This window comes from Notamacropus eugenii, chromosome 1 (genome assembly GCF_028372415.1).
Source record: "Notamacropus eugenii isolate mMacEug1 chromosome 1, mMacEug1.pri_v2, whole genome shotgun sequence".
Lineage (NCBI taxonomy): Eukaryota > Metazoa > Chordata > Mammalia > Diprotodontia > Macropodidae > Notamacropus > Notamacropus eugenii.
In genome coordinates, this window is record NC_092872.1 from 475,788,147 (window position 1) to 475,807,943 (window position 19,797).

The 19,797-nt window shown below is 43.4% G+C and overlaps 1 protein-coding gene across 6 annotated transcripts in view; it reads right to left on the minus strand.

Moving 5' to 3' along the window:
* The window catches only part of CDH22 (cadherin 22), a 150,589-nt gene that overhangs the window by 9,310 nt on the left and 121,482 nt on the right, over positions 1 to 19,797 (minus strand). For all 6 annotated transcript variants that reach the window (XM_072632381.1, XM_072632386.1, XM_072632385.1 and 3 more), the window contains one exon: positions 14,242 to 14,378. In XM_072632381.1, coding sequence (XP_072488482.1) covers positions 14,242 to 14,378 — 137 coding nt within the window. The remainder of the gene's footprint in view (positions 1 to 14,241; positions 14,379 to 19,797) is intronic.

The following is a 19,797-nucleotide window of genomic DNA, read 5'->3' on the forward strand; positions in this document are numbered from 1 at the left end:
TCTCCAGAGAAAGAACTAATGAACTCTGAGTGGAGATTGAAACATATCTTGGGGTTTTTCGTTTTGGAGGGGGTTGTTTGTTTTTTTTTAACAACATGGTTAATATGGAAATATATTTTGCATGATTTTGCACATATAATAGCTCAAGGAGAGGGGAAGGATCAGGAGGGAGGGAGAGAATTTGGAACTCAAAACTTTTTAAAGTGAATGTTAACATTTTTTTTTTTACAAATGTAATTGAGAAATATTTAACAAAATAAATTTTAAAAAAATTTTAAAGAATTTTTTTTAAACAAGGGTCCAGAACTCAGACGAGACTTCTAGCCTGTCTTCCCTGGCCAGACGAACCTGGCCAGACCACTACCTCAATCAACTCAACCTGTGTCCTAGCCTCAGGGAATCAAATATGACAATGTACAAGTGGATTGATGTCATTCATATCTCCTCCCTCACCATATGAGAATTTTAACAAGAGTCTTAGGGGAAAGAGCTTAGAAAGAAGAAGATCTAGGTCTGAATTTTAGGATCATAGCCAGATTTGAAAATGATCCCAGACCAATCTCCATTTTACAGTGGAAGGAACCGATACCCAGGGAGGCTAAGTGACTTGAGGTTATACCTGGCATGTGTCAAGGCAAGTTTTGAACCCAAGTCCTGTGACTTCAAAGTCAGTGTTCTTTTCTTCAACTGTTCCATGCTTCCTCTGTGCTCAACCACTTACTAGCAGTGTGACCTGAAGCAAATCAATTCCTCTTCCTTGGCCTGTTTACTCTACTTAAATTAGACCCTCTAAATCCCTTCCAGCTCTAATATTTTGGAATGCTGGAGGTGGAGGTGTGTGTGTGTGTGTGTGTGTGTGTGTGTGTGTGTGTGTGTGTGTGTGTTATGTGCCCAAAACAAAATCTATTAGATCCTGAAAAGGATTGGGATTTCAACAAAGGAGATTAGAGAGGGTCATGTTCAACTGAGAGGAAAAACATGGAGGATGGAATTTCAGGTGCCATGTCAGTCTGGAAAGAAAGAGATATTTAGGGACAAGAGGACCTCTCTTATATTCCTGGCAATGTATGGTTGTCCACTCACCTGGATGACCTAGTACTCTGCTGCCACCCCCACCCCCCCATTTCCATTCAGTCAGGAAGTTTAGAAGTCTGGTTGGGGGTGGAGAGGGACATGGCAGTCAGTTCTTTTTCTGTCACTGCTTAGATGCCAAAAATTAACTGGTGTCTGTGAACTTGTTGATAAAAAAAAGAGCCATGGTTTGGGAGACAGGTGCAGATTCTCTTAGTGGGGGCAGCTCTGTAATTAACCAGGACCCCAACCCCCCTGACAGACTTCATCCATGAGCCCTCCTCTCTTTTTCTTCTCCTGGGGCTGGCTGCTGCCTTAGATCTGCCTCTTTGGTGATTAGAAGGGGTGCTTTCTGGGAGAGAGAGGATTCAAGTCGTGACTGAGAGCTCCGGGTGATCAATTATTTTTAAGAATGTGTTGTTCAGATCCTTAAATAAACCAGTTTCATTTAGAGAATTGAGGGGGATATGAGGGAGAGGAATGAGAGTGGGGAGGATCAAGAGGGGTCAGGCTGACTGTTGAGCCAAAGGTCAGTACTAGGATGGACAGTTATCTTTTTCTCTCCAGGCAGCAAAACATTTGTGGGGGATTGGTGGTAAAAATGCATGAGGTAAAGGGAAGGGGAGTTCACATTCTGCCTGCTTTCATCCTTTAAAGCCTAGCTCAAATGAAAGTTCCTCCAGGAAACCTTTAATTCCCCCATGACTGAAATTGATCTTCCCTTTATTAGATCTCAAAGCACTTTATATTACAATTGTGCTTTCATCATATTGTTTTAATTAGACATTTAGTTATCTGTGTAACTAGTCTTGTTTCTATTAGCCAACTGAATGAAGATAGCAATGGTAACTTATTGTCCTGTAAGGCACAGAGTAGGCATTCAAGAAGTGTTTGGTAAATGAATGGAGCCCACCCAGGTACTCTGGGTTCAATTACCTACTGTGTGCAGAACCCTATGTATGGGTAGTAGGGGCAGAATGCAAAGTTTAAAGAAAACATGGTCCCTCCCCTCATGTACCTTATACTTTAGAAGGAGGGAGGACTGGATTCACGTAAAAATAGTTATCATGCAAAATAGATTACCAGTTTGTCTCAGTCAGGTGATTGGAGCCTTATGGATTAATGTGGAGAGGGAACTTCCAGGATCTACCAAAGGGTGGGGTCAATACACCAAAAGATTCCCTCCTTCCCTCCCCTCCCCCCCCTGCCCCAGCCCACAACTCAAAAGGGCAAAGCCACATTTTGGGTAGGGCTGGTTTGAGGGGCACAGGGAAGGTGTCCTAAACCAAAGATGTAGTACTTTTCCACACAACTCCCCAGGCTAATTTGTGAAGTCTACAATCCCACCATTTGGGTCATTCATCAGAGTTAAGCATCACCTGCCCTGGGCTCCTCTTTTGAAATGCAAACAGCCTAGAAGGAGGTGGGAGGGGTGGGAGACATTCAGTCTCTCACATTCCAGTGCTTCTATGGGAAGTCTATTGTTCCCTATATACAATATTCTGCCTTTGGCCTCCTTGCCTTTTCAGTGACTTCCCCTATGCTCTCCTTTACCTTTACCTCTTTAAATCTCTAGCTCTTTTGACACTCAGTTAAGGTATCTCCCCTCCCCCATTAAGTCATTTCTGGATCCCTCTTGTTGTTTGGCTTTGTATTTAGTTACCTGCTTTCATATGGTGTTCCTACAACTCCCTGACTCCCCCAAATAGAATTTAAGCTTCATGAAGTCAGGGATTGTTTTATTTTTGTCTTTGTTTCCCTACAGCCTAGCACAGGGTTTTGTACCTAGGATGTACTTAGTAACTGTTTAATTTAACTGAATTAAATAGATAATATCACAGGGGAGAAATACACACACACACACACACACACACACACACAGTGGGGAAGAAAGATGTAGCTTATCTTCATGATCATATTCCAACAAACTTGATTGTAACCTAGAATGAGAGTAATCAGTATGGTGTAATGGTAAGGAGCACTAGATCTAGCGTCAGGAAACCTGAGTTCAAATTTCCGCACCAATACTTAGTGCCTATCTGGACCATTGGCAAGTCACTTTTTCTGGGCTTTAGCACCCTGATCTACAAAATGGAAATAATTATATTTTTGCAGCCTCCATCAGAGGGCTGTTGTGAAGAAAACATTAGGTGAACCTTAAAATGCTACAGAAGTATGAGCCATTAATCTGCTTCCCATAAAACTAGCATGCTTGCCCTTGTCCCTCCAATTCCATGGTGTTGGTACCTCAGACAGCTCCCAAGAATGAGGCAGAAGAAACCTCAGGCCCAAATGCTAGGTAGAGAAGTCAGGTGTGGATTTCTGTCCTGTTAGAACCAAGGCCTGATCGCTGTACTTGCCTGCCCACAATAGGTACCCCTACCCTAGGGTGGCAGGATTCCCCCCTGCCTACCCTGGCATCTCAGCTCAGCTGACTGACATGCAAATTAGTTTAATTATTTCTTCTTCTAAAATAAATTATATTTTGCAGTGACTGCAATATGTTGTGTCAGGCAAAATTACATTCAATATTTTTAAACTAATTGATGCAGCCTTGAGGAAGCCTGATTGACAGCAGTGAGCGGCACAGCCCTGCTACCTAAACGGTTTCTGAAATTAAAATTAAACACGCAGCTTTCCTGCCTTTCCTCCCAGAGCTGGCACACCATTAATCTGGGGAGGCAGCTGGAAGAGGCAAGGAGGCCCTGGTGTGTTTAGGAAGGCCAGGGAGTATCCCTGGTAGTAAGGACTATCATTGATGACAGTGTCCAGAGTCACTCATGTGTTGTTGTTCAGTCATCTTTTTTCAGTAGATCTAACTCTTCATGACCCCATTTTGATCATTTTCTTGATGAAGATACTGGAGTGGTTTGCCATTTCCTTTTCCAGCTCATTGTCCAGATGAGAAGCCAGAACAAATAGGGTTAAGTGACTTGTCCAGGGTCACACAGCTGGTGTCTGAAGCTGGATTTGAACTCATGAAGAGTCTTTCTGACTCCAAGCCCAGTTCTCTATCCACTGTACCAGCTAACTGCCAGAGCCACTTATAGAGAGATTAAAGCTGGGGACCCCAGACCTGGAGGATAAAGCTCAGGGATATCCCTTTTCCTCAGATGCTCCTTGAATCCTAATAGAAAGGCCTTTCTTCCAGGTAGAAGGAATACATTAATTATGTTTATTGTGAGTACTTAGCAAATAAATGTTCCATGAATTGACCCTGCAGAGCCTTGATACATAGTGGAAAGGTGCCTGGCATAGGGCATCCTCTGCCTCCTGTACTGGAAATCCATGATTAAGTGGAACAAGAACTATATCAGGTATTAGGAATTGTAGATTCTACCCCAGGCTGTCACTAACTTAATTTTGGGCAAATCACTTCTCTTTGGGTCTTAGGTCCCTCCTATGTAAAGTAAGGGGTTTGGACTAGATGACCCTTAAGGCTATCTCCAAGGAGAGAAGCAGTCCACAGAACTGAAAAGGACCTCAGGGACCACCTAGTTCAATTCATAACAAGCATGACTCTCTGCTCTAACAATACAGGTAGGTGGTCATCTCCCCTCAGCTAAAAGATATTACTTGATGGAAGTGTATTACTCTTAAGGGACCCCATTCCATTTTTGGAGTTAGCAAGTTTTTCCTTATATAGAACTGGAATTTGCCTCTCTATCTTGGTCCTAATTCTACCCCCTGAGTCCAAACACAACACATCAAATCCCTCTTCTATATCATAGCCCTCCAAATATTTAAAGATAGCTATCTCTTCCTACTTTCCTCATGTCTAAGTAAACTTTATGCAAATGGTCTATGCACACAATAGAAGTGTCCTTAATGAAAACCCAGTGAGGGAGCAGGCACATTTTCACCAAGGATGTGCTATTGCTGATCATATCTTTGGCAACATTAATTGAAAGGTGTAGAGAAGATGTAAAAGTCCACTAGGTATATTATTTGCTGATTTCTTTAAAAAGTGTGTGATTTGGTAGAATATAATGGAACCTTGAAGCCTCCTCAAGTAAGATGTTTCCCACACACATCTTAAACGTACACAAGATTCTATGATATGTGTATCTATGGAGATTGCTTAATTCAATGACCATGGAATATTTACAGGATCTTAGATTCACATTTATCTCACTTATCACTATAGTGTACGTTTATATTGTAGCATGCACATCACGCCTCTTTCTCAGATATATACCCACTCCCCAGACATACAGACCCAACCCCAAAACCCACATATACCCTTCAACATACTATAGAAATCTATATGCAAAGGACAGTCATATACACCTCATCCAACACAATAAGCCAAAAACATATGGCACATGATCCACCAGCCAGTTATTATCCAAAGCACCTCCAGTCCTCAAATATTCTCACTTATGGAATTAATGCATAGTTTAGTGAAAAGAGTGCTGAATTTGGAATCAGGAGACCTACCTTTGAATCTCAGCTCCAAGACCTTCTATCTGTGAGATGCTAGGCAAATCATTCCCCTCTGTAAGCTTTGCATTCTTCATTTGTACGATGGGGATAATTAGACTTATACTATCTACCTCATGGGGGTTTTGTGAAGAAAATTCTTTGAAAAACCTTACAGTGCTACAAAAATATGAGTTCTATATGTGTACAGCTCTCAGTACACATGCTTACTCACACACACACACACACACACACACACACACACTCCACTGTCCACTTGCTTAGTCTAGTTCTTAGGATCTGAGCCCTATACAAACAATATACTGCATATCAACTGCACATTCACCAGAGTACCTTTACGCTCCCCAGGACAGGTCATCACAGACACCCAGGCACACATATACACACTCCTATGCATGAATTCACTCTCTGCTCTCCTTTTCTCATAGCAAACATTCAAGGCACACGGTCTTCCAGGTAAATGGCCTCCTTTTCTTCTTTTGCTCACACCCCCCCACCAGAGTCTCTTAAAGAGAGACAGGCCCAGGCTGACATTGGATCCAAGACTGGAAGACACTCTCCATGAGACATACCAACATCCCTATTAGACCCCAGGCTAGGTACTCTTGCCTCTAGAGAAGGGAAGAGGGAGAGAGCAGAGAGAAAGAAATGAAGGCAGTGGGAAGGAAAAAGGAAGGGAGAGAGACAGAAGAAGAAAGGGGGAACAATAAAGTAGAAAAGCAAAAGGGAAAAGAGGGAGAGAAAGCAAAAAATAAAATAGAGGGGGAGAGGTCAAGTAGTGAAACAGAAGTGGAGAGAGCAAAAAGGGGCGGACTGAGAGAAAGGAAGAAAAGAAAGAGGAGAGGACATGAGAAGGAAGGAAAAGTAAAGGACTGGAGAGTGAAAGCAGAGGGAGAGAGACAGACAGACAAAGGGGTGGGAGTGAGAAGGAGGGAGAGATAAACTAGAGAGACAGATTGAGGAAAGGGGGATTCAGTGGGAGACAGGGCTGCCAACTCCTGTCAGCCCCTGGGCTCCCCTCCCCTGGCTGCTGGCCTCCCTATCCTCCCCTGAGGGTAATTAGATTGCGTCCAAACACAATGCTCTGATTAGACTCGCTCTCCTCCCGACAGGAAGATTTATCATCTCAATTACAGGCAAGCCCAGCTTCAGATACAGCCAGGAGTAGAGCAGAGACCTGTAATAGGGAACCTACCTTCTACCCTCTTCCCCTACCCCCTCACCTTCCAGGAAGGGTCCAAGTGCTTGTTCACCATTGAAGATGAGGGAGAAAAAGAAAATGATGAGGCCAAGTTCATGGAGAAACACTGAAGAACTTCAATATTCCCCCAGGAAGACACCATATTAAGTGATCTCCAGAGAGGATCTGAAAAGAGTGATTTACTCCTCAATTTGAACCTTTGTCTCCCTAGTTTCCCTGAAATCACTGAATGTCACAGCTGAAAAAGACCTTCAGACAGAATTTTAAAGCTGAAAGAGGCCTTAGAGATCTAGACCAATTCCTTCATTTGACAGAGAAAACTGAAGCCCAGAGAGGGAAAGGGGATTCCCCAAAACCCCATATCAAATTAGTTGCAAGACTGGGACTCAAACCCAGGTCTCCTGACTACCAAGCTAAGGGTCTTTCCTCTCCCAGGAGGATGGACACATTCTCGATTTTTCCTTCTCAGGTAGCTAGTGCCAGGCCTTGAGTCAGAAAGATTTATCTTCCTGAGTTCAAATCTGGTCTCCGACACTTACTAGTTATGTGACCTTGGGCAAATCACTTAACTGTTTGTCTCAGTTTCCTTATAGGTAAAATGAGCAAAAGAAGGAAATGGCCAACCATTTCAGTATCTCTGCCAAGAAACCTTCAGATGGAGTCACAGAGTCAGGAACAACTAAAAACATGTGAATAACAACGACTGGTTTTTCAATATGGAGTACTTTTTCCCCTAGACGGATTTTAGGCCTCACTGAATAAAGGAAGGGCTGTTTTTTTTTTTCAAAGCCTTCTCCAAATCTTTGAAATCAAATCTAGCTCACATGGTCCACTTCTGTCTTGAGATGATCCTACAAACTTGACACAATGCCCTGCCTTCCTTGGCATATGTCTGGACACCTCTGGGGATATGATCCCACCTTGACCTCAGATCATGGGGTTCTCTTGAAACATCAGAACTAGAAGGTGAACTGAGGTTATGGAACAAAGAATTTCAGACCTTAGGCTACAAAGTGCCAGAGCTGGAAGGAAGCTTTGAACATAGAACGTTAGAACTAGAAGGGACCTTGGACTACAGAACACTAGAGCTAGACGGCAGCTTAGAACTCTGCCCAGTGGCCTGCCTTTCTGAAGATATATCTGGCTTCCTCTGAGATTAATCAATCTTAGCTCAGGTGACCTAGAGGGTCAAAGCACTGAAGTTAGGTGATATGCCATTCTCCTCAAACCTTTCTCACTGCTACTTAACAGTTGGTGTGAACTGTACTCTCTCCTACTTCAACCCTGTGCATGAGCGCCGCCCCCCTTCCCCCTAGCCCTGAAGATCTTCCCTACTGACCATTGATTCTGGCATCAAATAGCTGAGTGACAGCCCAAGTCACAGAATAACATAAGAATGACTGAAAAGGACTTTAGAAACAGTCTAATCCACTCTCCTTTTATAGATGAGGAAACTGAGGCTCAAAGAAATTCAGGAACTTACCCAAAGTCACATATCTAGTAAGTGGCAGATTCAGTTTCTCTCTCTGAACCTTACTTAATTTTACAATCCATAAAATGCTGTGGTTGGCCTAGACTCTAGAGAATCTTTTAGACCTTTAATCCCTTCTAGCCCTGACATGTTATGTTCTAATATTCCTCCCAGGTTTTGTGATTGTCTTTCCCTCTTCCCCTTATTTAGGCTTATTTAGCCTAATTCTCTAACTAGCCTGGGCAATAGAATCCAACTAGGGGTTCATGGAGCAGATGAGATTAGCTGCTAGTTGTCTTAAGTTGCCTGACCTCCAGCCTACCAAGGGTTCATCTACTGCTCCCAGGTCCCTGAGAGAGGCAGTGGGGACCCCAGACCTGACCCCTATCCCTCCCTACCCAGCAGGGGGGACCAGCTAGACCTCCAAAATTCTCACTGTCACTTTGAAGGCCTTCTTTCTACAACTGCCCTTTCCACCAGAGGATTCAGACACAAATTGTACTTTAAATTGAATATCGGTCATTAATATTTCATGATTACAAAACGTTAAAGATAATGTCAGTAGAAGGAGCGTCTGGATGGGCAGAATGGATGACTCAGAAGTTACCGGAGGAGGGGAGTCAGAATACTAAGCGACTCCACAGGCCTTTGAGGTAATCCAGTATGACAGGCAGCCCTGCTGGAGGGGAACTGCAATACTTACTGACTTGTTCGGAAATCTTAGCTGCTGTGTATAAATATTTCCCCTCTGATTCTTGTCACTTTGTGTTTGCCAAAAGAGAGAAAGCTTGGCTGGTTGAACTAGCCCGCCCTGCCCTCCCCGCTAGCCTCTCCTTCTAGGTCGGGCCATCAGGTCCTACTCTACTCTCCCCCCACCACTCCCCCAATGCCAGGCACGCCCTGTTCCCGCCAGCCCTGAGAAGCTGAGCAAACGGAGACTTCTCAGAATGTCAAGGTTTGAAGGAGCCTTAGAATGAAGAATGTTAGAACATAGGATATGTCTCCAGCAAGGAGGCTTAAAACACAGAAGAGGGAATGTTTGAGCTCAAAGGGACCTCAGAACAGAGACTGTAGGAACTAGAGAACATAAAATCTTTGGGCTGGAAGAGACTTCAGAGGACATCTAGTACAACATTGCCCCCATTTGATGGAGGAGAAAATCAAGGTCCAGAGAAATGAAATAATATGGTTTTTGGAGCCTTAGATTTCTCATTTGCAAATTAAGGATAATAGTTATAGTGCAGAGGTTCTTAACTGGCAGGGTGAGGGGAATATGTGGATAGACTGCATAGTGTTCATGAACTTAGAGGGGAAGAATATCTTGATAAGTGTGTTTCAGTATAACTTCCTTCCTTTGTAAGTCTATGTATTTTATGTGTCTAAAAACTTTATTCCATAAAATTCACCAAGACCATGATCCAAAAAAAGGTTAAGAAGTCCTACTCTAGTTCTTATGAGATAATGTATATAAAGTGTGTCGTAAACCTTAAAGTGCTCCATATACATCAGCGATTATTATTTGTTGCCAAAGGTCGGAGTTGTCTGACTTTACCATCAGAGCAGGGACTAGAAATACCCTGAAGCTCTTAGCTTTACCAAGGATGCCCCCTATGTTAACGTTCCTGAGGAGGCTTTTGCTCAGTCAGAATTGGCACTGAGCCCCAGCTCTGAGCCAGCCTCCAAGTATGTAACCTTGGGCCAATCACTTTCCCCCTCTCTGGGTCTCAGTTTCTTCATATGTCAATACATACTAGTCTCTAAACTGCCTACCTTCAGGGATCAAAGGAAGATGCGATGCAGTTGTGTAGACAGGCGGAATGGGGGTGGGGGTTGTGCTTTTCTCTTTGATGAAAATCTACAAATGTAAGGGCTTAGTTTAATAATACTAGTTTATCAGGAAACTGCTGTATGGAGTTGTGTTTGGAGACCTTCTTTGACCCTCTAACGGAATAAGGAGTCCATGTTATACAATAATGCAGCCCTCCTGGATTTTGTGAATCTGCTTTTGGGATGCCCTAGAAAAGCAGAGCTCCCTTTGGCTAATCACTTTACAAAAATCCAGCTCTCCTGGAAACTAGAATTTCTAAAAATGCTCTGGAGAGGGGAACATGACCTATGTGAGTTCTGATTTCACCAGAAGAATTCCCAGCTCAATGCACTGGGTCCAGGGGCATTTCACCAGTTGCATAGCAAAGATGATGACTCCAGGTCCCTCAATAATAGGGTCATAGATTTTGAGCTTTGAGGGAGCTTAGAGACCATTAAGTCTAACTCCACCAAGAGAAGCGAAATGATTCAACCAAGGTAGTACCAGAGATAAGATTTGAATCCAGTAATACTAACTCCAAATCCAGTGGTCCGTTCCAGTGAGGCTGTCACAGTCACTACCCAGGGGAAGTGAGCCTTCCCAGAGAAGGGCTGGGCTATGGTTACTGGGCTTCCAACCAATGCCTTCCTCTTCCAGGAAGCCTTCCATGACTAACACTATTCTTATGTGCCCCATCTATCAAATTGAAGAGCTGGATCAGATGATCTCTAAGGATGTCCCTTACAGCTCTAGCATTAAGTACATTCTAAGGCCCTTTTCTGTTCAGTTCAGTTCAATTCAATTCAATTCAATTCAGAAGCTAGGTGGTATGGATAGAGTACTGGGCCTACAGTCAGGACGATATGGGTTCAAATCCATCCTCACTTACTAGCTATGTTAGTACTGAGTAACTCACTTAACCTCTGTTGACCTCAGTTTCCTCAGCTATAAAATGGGGATAATAATAGCACCAAACTCCCAAGGTTATTGTGAGGATCAAATGAGATAATATTTGTAAAGTACTCAGCCCAGTGGCTGACACATAGTAGGTGCTTAATAAAATCTAGTTTTCATCTTTCTTGTAGTTTAATAGAGCACTGGACCTAGAGTCAGAAGCCCTGGGTTTAAGTCCCAGTTCTGCTCTTTCCTATATGACTCTGGGCAAGTCACTCTCTTTCCTTGGAGCAATTTTCTCAGCTGTAAAATTAAGGGTTGAACAGTGTTATTTTAGTTCCTTCTCACTCTGAAATCCTAAAAGAATTAATTATTAAGGAGCGGGGAGGGCTTTGGGCTAGGAGAGGTGTTGCTAATGCCCCCCCCCCATCTCTCTCTCTGTCTCTGTTTCTCTCTGTCTCTGTCTCTCTCTGTCTCTCTTTCTCTCTCTCTCTCTCTCACACTCTGTCTTTGTGTCTGTCTTTCTGTCTCTCTCTGTGCCTGCCTCTCTCCCCCATCCCTGTCTCTTCTTCTTCTCTCTCTGTCTTTCTGTCTCTGTGTCTGTCTCTCTTCGTCTCTTTCTGTTTCTCTCTCTGTCTCTCCCTCTCTTTCTCTCCCCTTCTCAATGTCTCTCTCTTTGTCTATCTCTCTCTCCCATCTCTGTCTCTTCTCTTTTCTTCTTTTTCTTTTTCTCTCTCTGTGTCTCTGTCTCTCTCTGTCTCTTTCTCTCTCCCTCTTCTCTTCCTCTCTCTCAGTCTCTCTGATCCTTTCTGTCTCTCTGTTTTTCTCTGTCTCTCTCTCCCCCTCTCTCTGTCTCTCTCTCCCCCTCTGTTTCTGTCTCTGTTTCTCCTCTCTCTCTCTCTGTCTCTCCCCCTCTCTGTTTGTCTCTGTCTTTCCCCTCTCTGTCTCTGTCTCTCCCTTTCTCTCTGTCTGTCTCTGTGTCTCCTGTCTCTCCTCTCTCTCTCCCTCTCTGTCTTTCCCCTCTCTCTGTCTGTCTCTATCTCTCTTGTCTCTCCCTCTCTCTCTGTCTGTCTGTCTCTGTCTCTCCCTCTCTCTCTGTCTGTCTCTCCTCTCTCTCTCCCTCTCTCTCTCTGTCTTTCCCCTCTCTGTCTCTCTTCTCTCTCCCTCCCTCTCTGTCTGTCTCTGTCCCTTCTGTCTCTCCTCTCTCTTTCCCTCTCTCTCTGTTTGTCTCTGTCTCTTCTGTCTCTCCCCCTCTCACCTGAGGCCTCAGCTGCTCCTGGGCTTGCCCCTTTCTCCTCCCCTGCTTCTGGGCCACTTCCTCTATTACTGCTTATTCTTTTCCTTTCATGCCCAGGGAAGAGCGGATTCAAAGGCGCTCATAGCAGCAGCCCAAAGGTTTCCTATTCCTTTGTACTTCCTTTTAAACTGGAGTTGAAAGCAACAGAGGGAACTTCAGCAGAGGGACTTAACTGGGCCCAGGGCCGGGGCAGAGGGGCTGGACTGAGTTGGGGGAAGGGGCAGGAAACTTGGTCCTCCCCAGGGAGAAGTTTCTCCAGCTCCCTCTGAAGGGAGGTCAAACTGGTCAGGGATCTTGGTTCTCTTAAATAGGGGCTTTGGAGCCTGTGGCTTTAAGTCTTTCCTGCTAAGTGGGACTTCATAAGCTTTCTCCTCTGGGGTGACTAATGGGTCAGGAGCCTGGGCTCACGAAACAAGGGACTCTCCAAAAAGAAGACAGATTCACTGCAGACTGCAAAGCTCATCTAGTGGATGGCACTAATAATAATAATAGTAGTAGTGTTAATAATAAAAATCACCATAGACTTAGAGTCAGAAGAGACCATGGCAGTTATCCAGTCCAATTTTCCATCTTTGTTCAGTCATTTCAGTTGTGTCTGACTCTTCTTGACCTCATTTGGGGTTTTTCTTGGCAAGGATGCTAGAGTGGTTTGCCATTTCCTTCTCCAGCTCATATGACACAGGAGGAAACTGAGGCAAACAGGGTTAAGTGACTTTCCCAGGGTCACACAGCTAGTGAGTGTCTGAGGCCAGATTTGAACTCAGGAAAATGAGTTTTCCTGATTTCAAGCTCTACTCACTGCACCACCTCACTGCCCCAATCCTCCATCTCAAAGATGAGGGAGCTGATGCACAGGAAGACTGAATGACTTGCACACAGCCATCCCTATACCGTAGGAAAGCCTCCAAAGCTAGCTCCCTTTTCACTGTGCTGTGATGCTATTACTTGTACAATCCTATAAAAGTTGCTTAGCTTCTCTGAGACTCTGTTTCCTTATCTGCAAAATGGGGATAATAATCCTTGCATTATCTACTTCACAGTGTTGTTTGTTATGAGAAAATGCTTTGTAAGCCTTCACTCGAGAGAAATATGAGCTATTTTTCTGATCAGCAACAGAACATCTATTAACCATGCAAAGGTTTCTGGGCCCTTAGCCAGCAGGCTGCCCCATAAGCACAGTACAAGGAGTCTCTGGGGTCCGTGCCCACTACCCACTAGTCTCCAGAATCCACTACAGCTCTTAACAGTTTCATCAAACTCTGCATGTACATTTAGCATCCACTTCAGCTAAAATCATCCTCTATTCTGTATTCTCTTCAGCTCAACCTTCTGCACTCTGGCAATAATGGCTATCTATCACAGGTCCCTGACTTAACTCAGGGTTAAGGACTCTGGTATATCCTGGGAAAGGGGGACAGACAATTGCACCCCCATTGGTACTTGATCAAAGGAAAACCAGGGCTAAAGGGAGGGATGCCCATCTCTTCTTGCCTACCTTCTTCTTTTTGCCCAGGTAGGAAATGTGGCCCACTATTTCAGACAGGTCTGTTTAATTAGCAATTAGTAAATGATAAGAGGACCAGGTCTGACACTTGGGCTCATCAGATCTCAATGGGAGATGGCTGGTTGGTTTTGTAAGAGGGAAAGCAAGTCTCAGGGGATGCAGGGCTCTGGAAAGAACCCTAGGGGAATTGGCAGCCCAGGGTTATTCTAAGGGAGTTTGGGGAGGGAATTCTCAAGGTAATGCAAATAGTAAGTAATAGCAGTGAGCAGACAGTGTTCAAGGAAAAGCTGGGGGGTGAAGAGAGGAGTTGGTAGGGTTTGGGACCCAGATGCAAAATAGGGATGGGTGGCACCTAGCCAATGTTGCCATTCAGTGAACCCTCGAGAGGGCCTCTGTCTGCTACCAAAAGGCAGCTTGGAGTGGGACTGGAGGTATCCAAGAGGCTTGGATCTGTAGGCATCTGTAGGACTATAAGCCTCAGGCTTCTTTTTCAGGACCAAAAGGTGGAGCCTCCCTCCCTCCTTTGTCCTATCCCCAACCCTGCTCCACTCACCAGCCTCCATCGCCAGCACAGTGATGTTGTGCCAGCCTGCTGTCTCCCGGTCCAGTCCCTTGCCTGTCACAATGGCACCAGTGTCAGCATCGATGTTGAAGATCTGCTCCAGGTCTGAGTCACGGTCGATGGCGTACCTGGGGGCCCATGAAGACGCAGGATTGAGCAGTGGCTCTGGGCCCCTGTAGTCCCACCCCAGGGAAATGAGAAGGCAAGCTGATGGCAGTAGATCAGGGGAGGCTCAGCTCCCTCTCACTGTCTCTCCCTCCTTCCACACCACCTCAACCCATCTGAGAGGCATTATATTGTACTGGATAGAGTTCTGGACTTTGAATCTGGAAGACCTGGATTTGAAGCCTCATCAAGTCACAACCTTTCAGAGCTCATTTTCCCCATCTGTAAAATGAAGGGGTTGGACTAGATGACCTCCAAGGTCACTTCCAGTTCTAAATCTATAATTCTACTATCTATACTTCATCCCATTTCCAGATCCCTGTGGCTTTCCCAAGTCCTCTCACCCTATTCAAGCTGATACCATCAGCAATCCTGTGTCCCAACATGTAGAAGTCTCCATCAGCAGTTTGTTTCAGGGCACCTAAGATAAGGTTTGTTTTCAGTCAATCAACTGATCAATCAATAAATATTTATTAAGCTCCAGCTATATAATTCAGGTACTGTGCCAGGTGCTAGAAAGTCTCAGTCTCAGGGGATTCAGGAGATTCCCTGAATGGTCTGCAGGATGGTCCTTAAGGAAGTGTGGGGCTCAGGGCAATCTCTAGAGGATGAAAGACTCAGGCTGGCCCTAGAAATCCAGGCCTTATCTCAGGCGAGTGGAAGCCCTGGATTATTTCTAGAGAGGATGGGTTTAAGAGAGATTAAGAAAGTCTACAGAGAGAGAAGGGGAAGAGGGAAGAATCAGTATAAGATAGGGAGGCTAGGACGTAGACAATTGTGTAAGATCATAAATATACAGTTAAAAGAGGCCTTAAGGGCAACTAGGTGGATAAAGTGGATAAAGTATTTGCCCTGAACAAAAGGACCTGAATTCAAATGTGACTTCAGACACTTGCTAGCTTTGTGACCCTAGGCAAGCCACTTAATCCCAACTGCCTTAAAAAAAAAAAAAAAAAGAGTTCTTGTCAGGACACTTCCAAACTCATCATTTGATAGATGAACAAACCCATATCCAGAGAGGTTAATAACTTGCCCATGATCACACAGCCAGTAAGTGTTTCTGGTAGGATTTGAACCGAGGTCTTCCTGACTTCAAGTCCAGCCCTATCTCCACTCCTCCCCAGTGCTTCTGCCTCCCCATTTCTTCCCTTCTAGAAGAAACCAGGAAATTCCCTCCCCCTCCATCCCTCTCACAAGCCACTGACTCACTGAACAATTTGCATCCTCAAGATTCTACTAGCTCTGAACTGGCTGCCTCTAGTTAGCGCCAGCACAGGACTCACCCTCCCTCCCTCCCTTCCTAGAAGTTCCCTTCATTCTGTGGGGCAGAATAAGGAATGGAAGATGCAGAATGGGGGAGCAGAGATTACCCTTAGCTAGGCCTTGTTTAATGTATAATGGGCCTCTGAGAAGCAAGTAGCAGGACAGAGTAAGAGAAAAGCTACACTTACTAGGAACCTTGATTAAAATCTCAGTTCTGCCATGTGGTTCTATGATTCTAAAATCTGGTCCTACTATTTACTTACTGCATGTACCTGGGTAGGTCACTTAACCTCACAGAGTCTCAGTTTTCTCAGAAACGTTAATTCTCAATCTTCTTAGCTAGACCTTCATCCAGGCCCACTACTTGTGACTATCCTCATATACTCTGTCCTGGGCTCTCTTCACTTCTCCCTCTATATTATTTCCCTTAGAGGGGGTCATCTCCAGTCATCCTGAACTATATCTGGCCACTGGACTCAGATGGCTCCAGAGGAGAAAGTGAGGCTGGTGACTTTGCACTTCCCTGCTTCACTTAAATAAAATTCACTTTCAAGTCATGGAATCATCTTCCTGATGTCATGGTCCTCTTTGAGAATGAAGGACAAAAAGTTTCCCTTGGCGATTTCATCAGCTCTCATGGATTCAATTATCATCTCTATGCCAGTGATTCTCAGATCGACTTTCTAGTCCTAACTTCTCTTCTGACCTTCAATCTTGCATCTCCAACTGTCTATTGGGCATCTCAAACTAGATATCCCAAGGGCATCTTAAACTCATCATGTCCAAAACTGAATTCATTATCTTTCCTCAAAAACCTCCCCCTCTTTCTAATTCCCTTTTTGCTGTCTAGGATATCACCATCCTCCCTGTCACCCAGGATCATCAACTTGGGGTCATCCTCAACTCCTCACTCTCTCTCATGTCTCATATCCAAGGGTTGCCTGGTCCTTGTCAATTCTGCCTTATGCAACAGCCCCTTCTCTTCTCCAATCCTGCCACCATCCTGGTTAAGGCCCCCCTCACCTTGTCCCTAGACCACTACAATAGCTTTCTTGTTGGCTTCCCTTCCTGAAGTTTCTCCCTGCTTAGTCCATCCAGCTATCAGAGTAATGTTCCTAAAGTACAGGTCTGACTATGTTAGTCAGTTCAATAAACCTCAATAGCTCCCTACCATCTCCAGGATCAGATATAAGATCCTTTGTCTAGCTTTGAAAGTCCTTCATAACCTGCTCCCCTGACCCCTTCCCCTCATCTCTTCAGTATTCTCACACCTTACTCCCCTCACCTATTCTACCATATAGTGACTCTTACCTTTCTTCTGTCCCTCACATGAAGGGACCCTGATTAAGTCACTCAACCTCTGTCTCCCTTGGATTCCTCAACTGTATAACAAGGATAATAATAGCATCTACTGAGGTAAGGTTGTTGTGAGGATCAAATGAGATAATATTTGTAAATCATTAAGTACAGTGATTGAGACATAGTAGATGTTTAATAAATACTTGTTCTCTTTCCTCCTTTCCCCCCTTCCCACTCAAAAGATACTCCATTTCCTGACCCTGTGTACTTTCACTTACTGTCCCCCATACCTGAAATGAGTCCCACCTTCTGCAAGAAGGCTTTCCCAGCCTACTTTGATCTTAGGACTTTCCTTGAGATTATCTGCTATTTATCATATACATATACATATTTATATTCATACATACACACCTTGTTTGTATATAATTGTTTGCATGTTGTTTCCCCTCTAGACTGTGTGCTCCTTGAGGGCAGGGACAATTTTTGCCCTTTGTTTTTTGTCTCCCCAGTGCTTAGCACAGCCCCTAGCAGATAGGAAGTGCTTAATAAATGCTTACTGTTGTCATATTATGTCACTCATTTTGGAATAATGCTAAGAAACTAACTAAAATCTCACTGTAATAATATATCCTGGGGAGGTCAAAGATATGAAGAAAAGGGTCCCAAGTACACCAATATGGTTCTAACAATACTTTTTGTAGTTGATGTCCATTGACTGGGGAATGGCTAAACGAATCACAGGATACAACCATAACAGAATAAACTATATCATAAGAAAGGTGAATAAGAAGAATTTAAGAAAAGTATTGAACTTATATAAAGCAGGAACACAAATAATCAAATAACTACAACGAAGTCAATGAAAAGATCAGTAACAAAAATAAAAAATTAATGCTGGGGAATAGTCTGACAAAGAGAGGAGAAAACGAGCCTCCCTCTGTTCCATAAATTCCCAAAGTAGGCAATATCACCCCCTGGAATGATTGGGGGGGTGGTAGTAGCCTCTTGTATAATTGGAGGGCATTCAATAAAAATAAGGGGGCTGTGGAATCATAAGAAAAGAAGATAAGAAAATTTTGAAAAACCATTCATATGTGTCATCTGTTCTGTAACAGTTAAAGTCGTAGTGATTACATTATTTTCCAGATAAACACACAAAATCTAAGCTATTGCCAATCAGTGGTCACATCTACTCACAGGTCTTAACAAGCAAGTGTTGGCAGGTGAGCATGTTGAGCATTATTGGGAAGTCCAGCATGCATCAGCAAGAATATGTGTGTGTAATGACTTGCTTACAATATGTTACTAGTTACATGACAAAATATTGCATCATCAAAATTTTAATGCAAGAAAAAAACCCATAAATTTATGTTAAATAATTGTTTAAGATGCATCATGTTGAAAGAATCATATTTTTTTCAAAATGATGCAAATTTTTTAAAAAAATCATTAAAGGGTTAAAGAAAGTAGATTTCCAAGAGGTATTGAATAATTTTTTTATCTTTGCATTTTTTAATGTTTATTTATTTTTAGTTTTCAACATTCATTTCCACAAAATTTTGAGTTCCAAATTTTCTCCCCATCTCTCCCTTCTACCCACCCCAAAATGCCATGCATTCTGATTATCCCTTCCCCCAATCTGCCCTCCCTTTTATCACACCCCTACCTTCCCTTATCCCCATCTTCTCTCTTTGCTTGTGGGGCAAGATAAATTTCTATACCCCATTACCCATATTTCTTACTTCCCAGTTGTATGCAAAAATAATTCTCAACATTCGTTCGTAAAATTTTGAGTTCCAACTTCTCTCCCTTCCTCCTTCCCCACCCAACCCCACTGAGAAGGCAAGCAATTCAATATAGGTTATAAATGTGTAGTTTTGCAAAAGACTTTCGTAATAGTCATGTTGTGTAAGACTAACTATATTTCCCTCCATCCTATCCTGCCCCTCATTTATTCTATTCTTTCTTTTGACCTTGTCCCTCCCCAATTAGAATTACTTCTAATTGCTCCCTCCTCCCATCCATCATCCCTCCTACCCCACTTATTGCCTTCTCCCCTACTTTCCTGTAGTGTAAGACAGATTTTCATGCCAAATTGAGTGTGCATGTTATTACTTCCTTAAGCCAAATGTGATGAGAGTAAGCTTCACTTTTTCCCTCTCACCTCCCCGCTTTTCCCCTCCATTGAAAAATCCTTTTCTTGCCTCTTTCATGAGAGATAATTTGCCCTATTCCATTTCTCCCTTTCTCTTCTCAGTATATTCCTCTCTCATCCCTTATGTTTGTTTTTTTAGATATCATCTCTTCCTGTTCAACTCACCTTGTACCCTCTGTCTATATATATTATATGTGTGTGTGTGTGTGTGTGTGTGTGTATGTATGTATGTATGTATATAATCCCTCCAACTACCCCAATACTGAGAAAAGTTTCAAGAGCTACAAATATTATCTTTCCATGTAGGAATGTAAACAGTTCAACTTTAGCAAGTCCCTTATGATTTCTCTTTCCTATTTACCTTTTCCTGTTTCTCTTGATTTTTGTGTTTGAAAACCAACTTTTCTATTCAGCTCTGGTCTTTTCATTTAGAATGCTTGAAAGTCCTCTGTTTCATTGAATGACCATTTTTTCCCCTGAAGTATTATACTCAGTTTTGCTGGGTAGGCGATTCTTGGTTTTAATCCTAGTTCTTGACTTCTGTAATATCATATTCCAAGTCTTTCGATCCCTTAATGTAGAAGCTGCTAGATCTTGTGTTATCCTGATTGTATTTCCACAATATTCAAATTGTTTCTTTCCAGCTGCTTGCAATATTTTCTCCT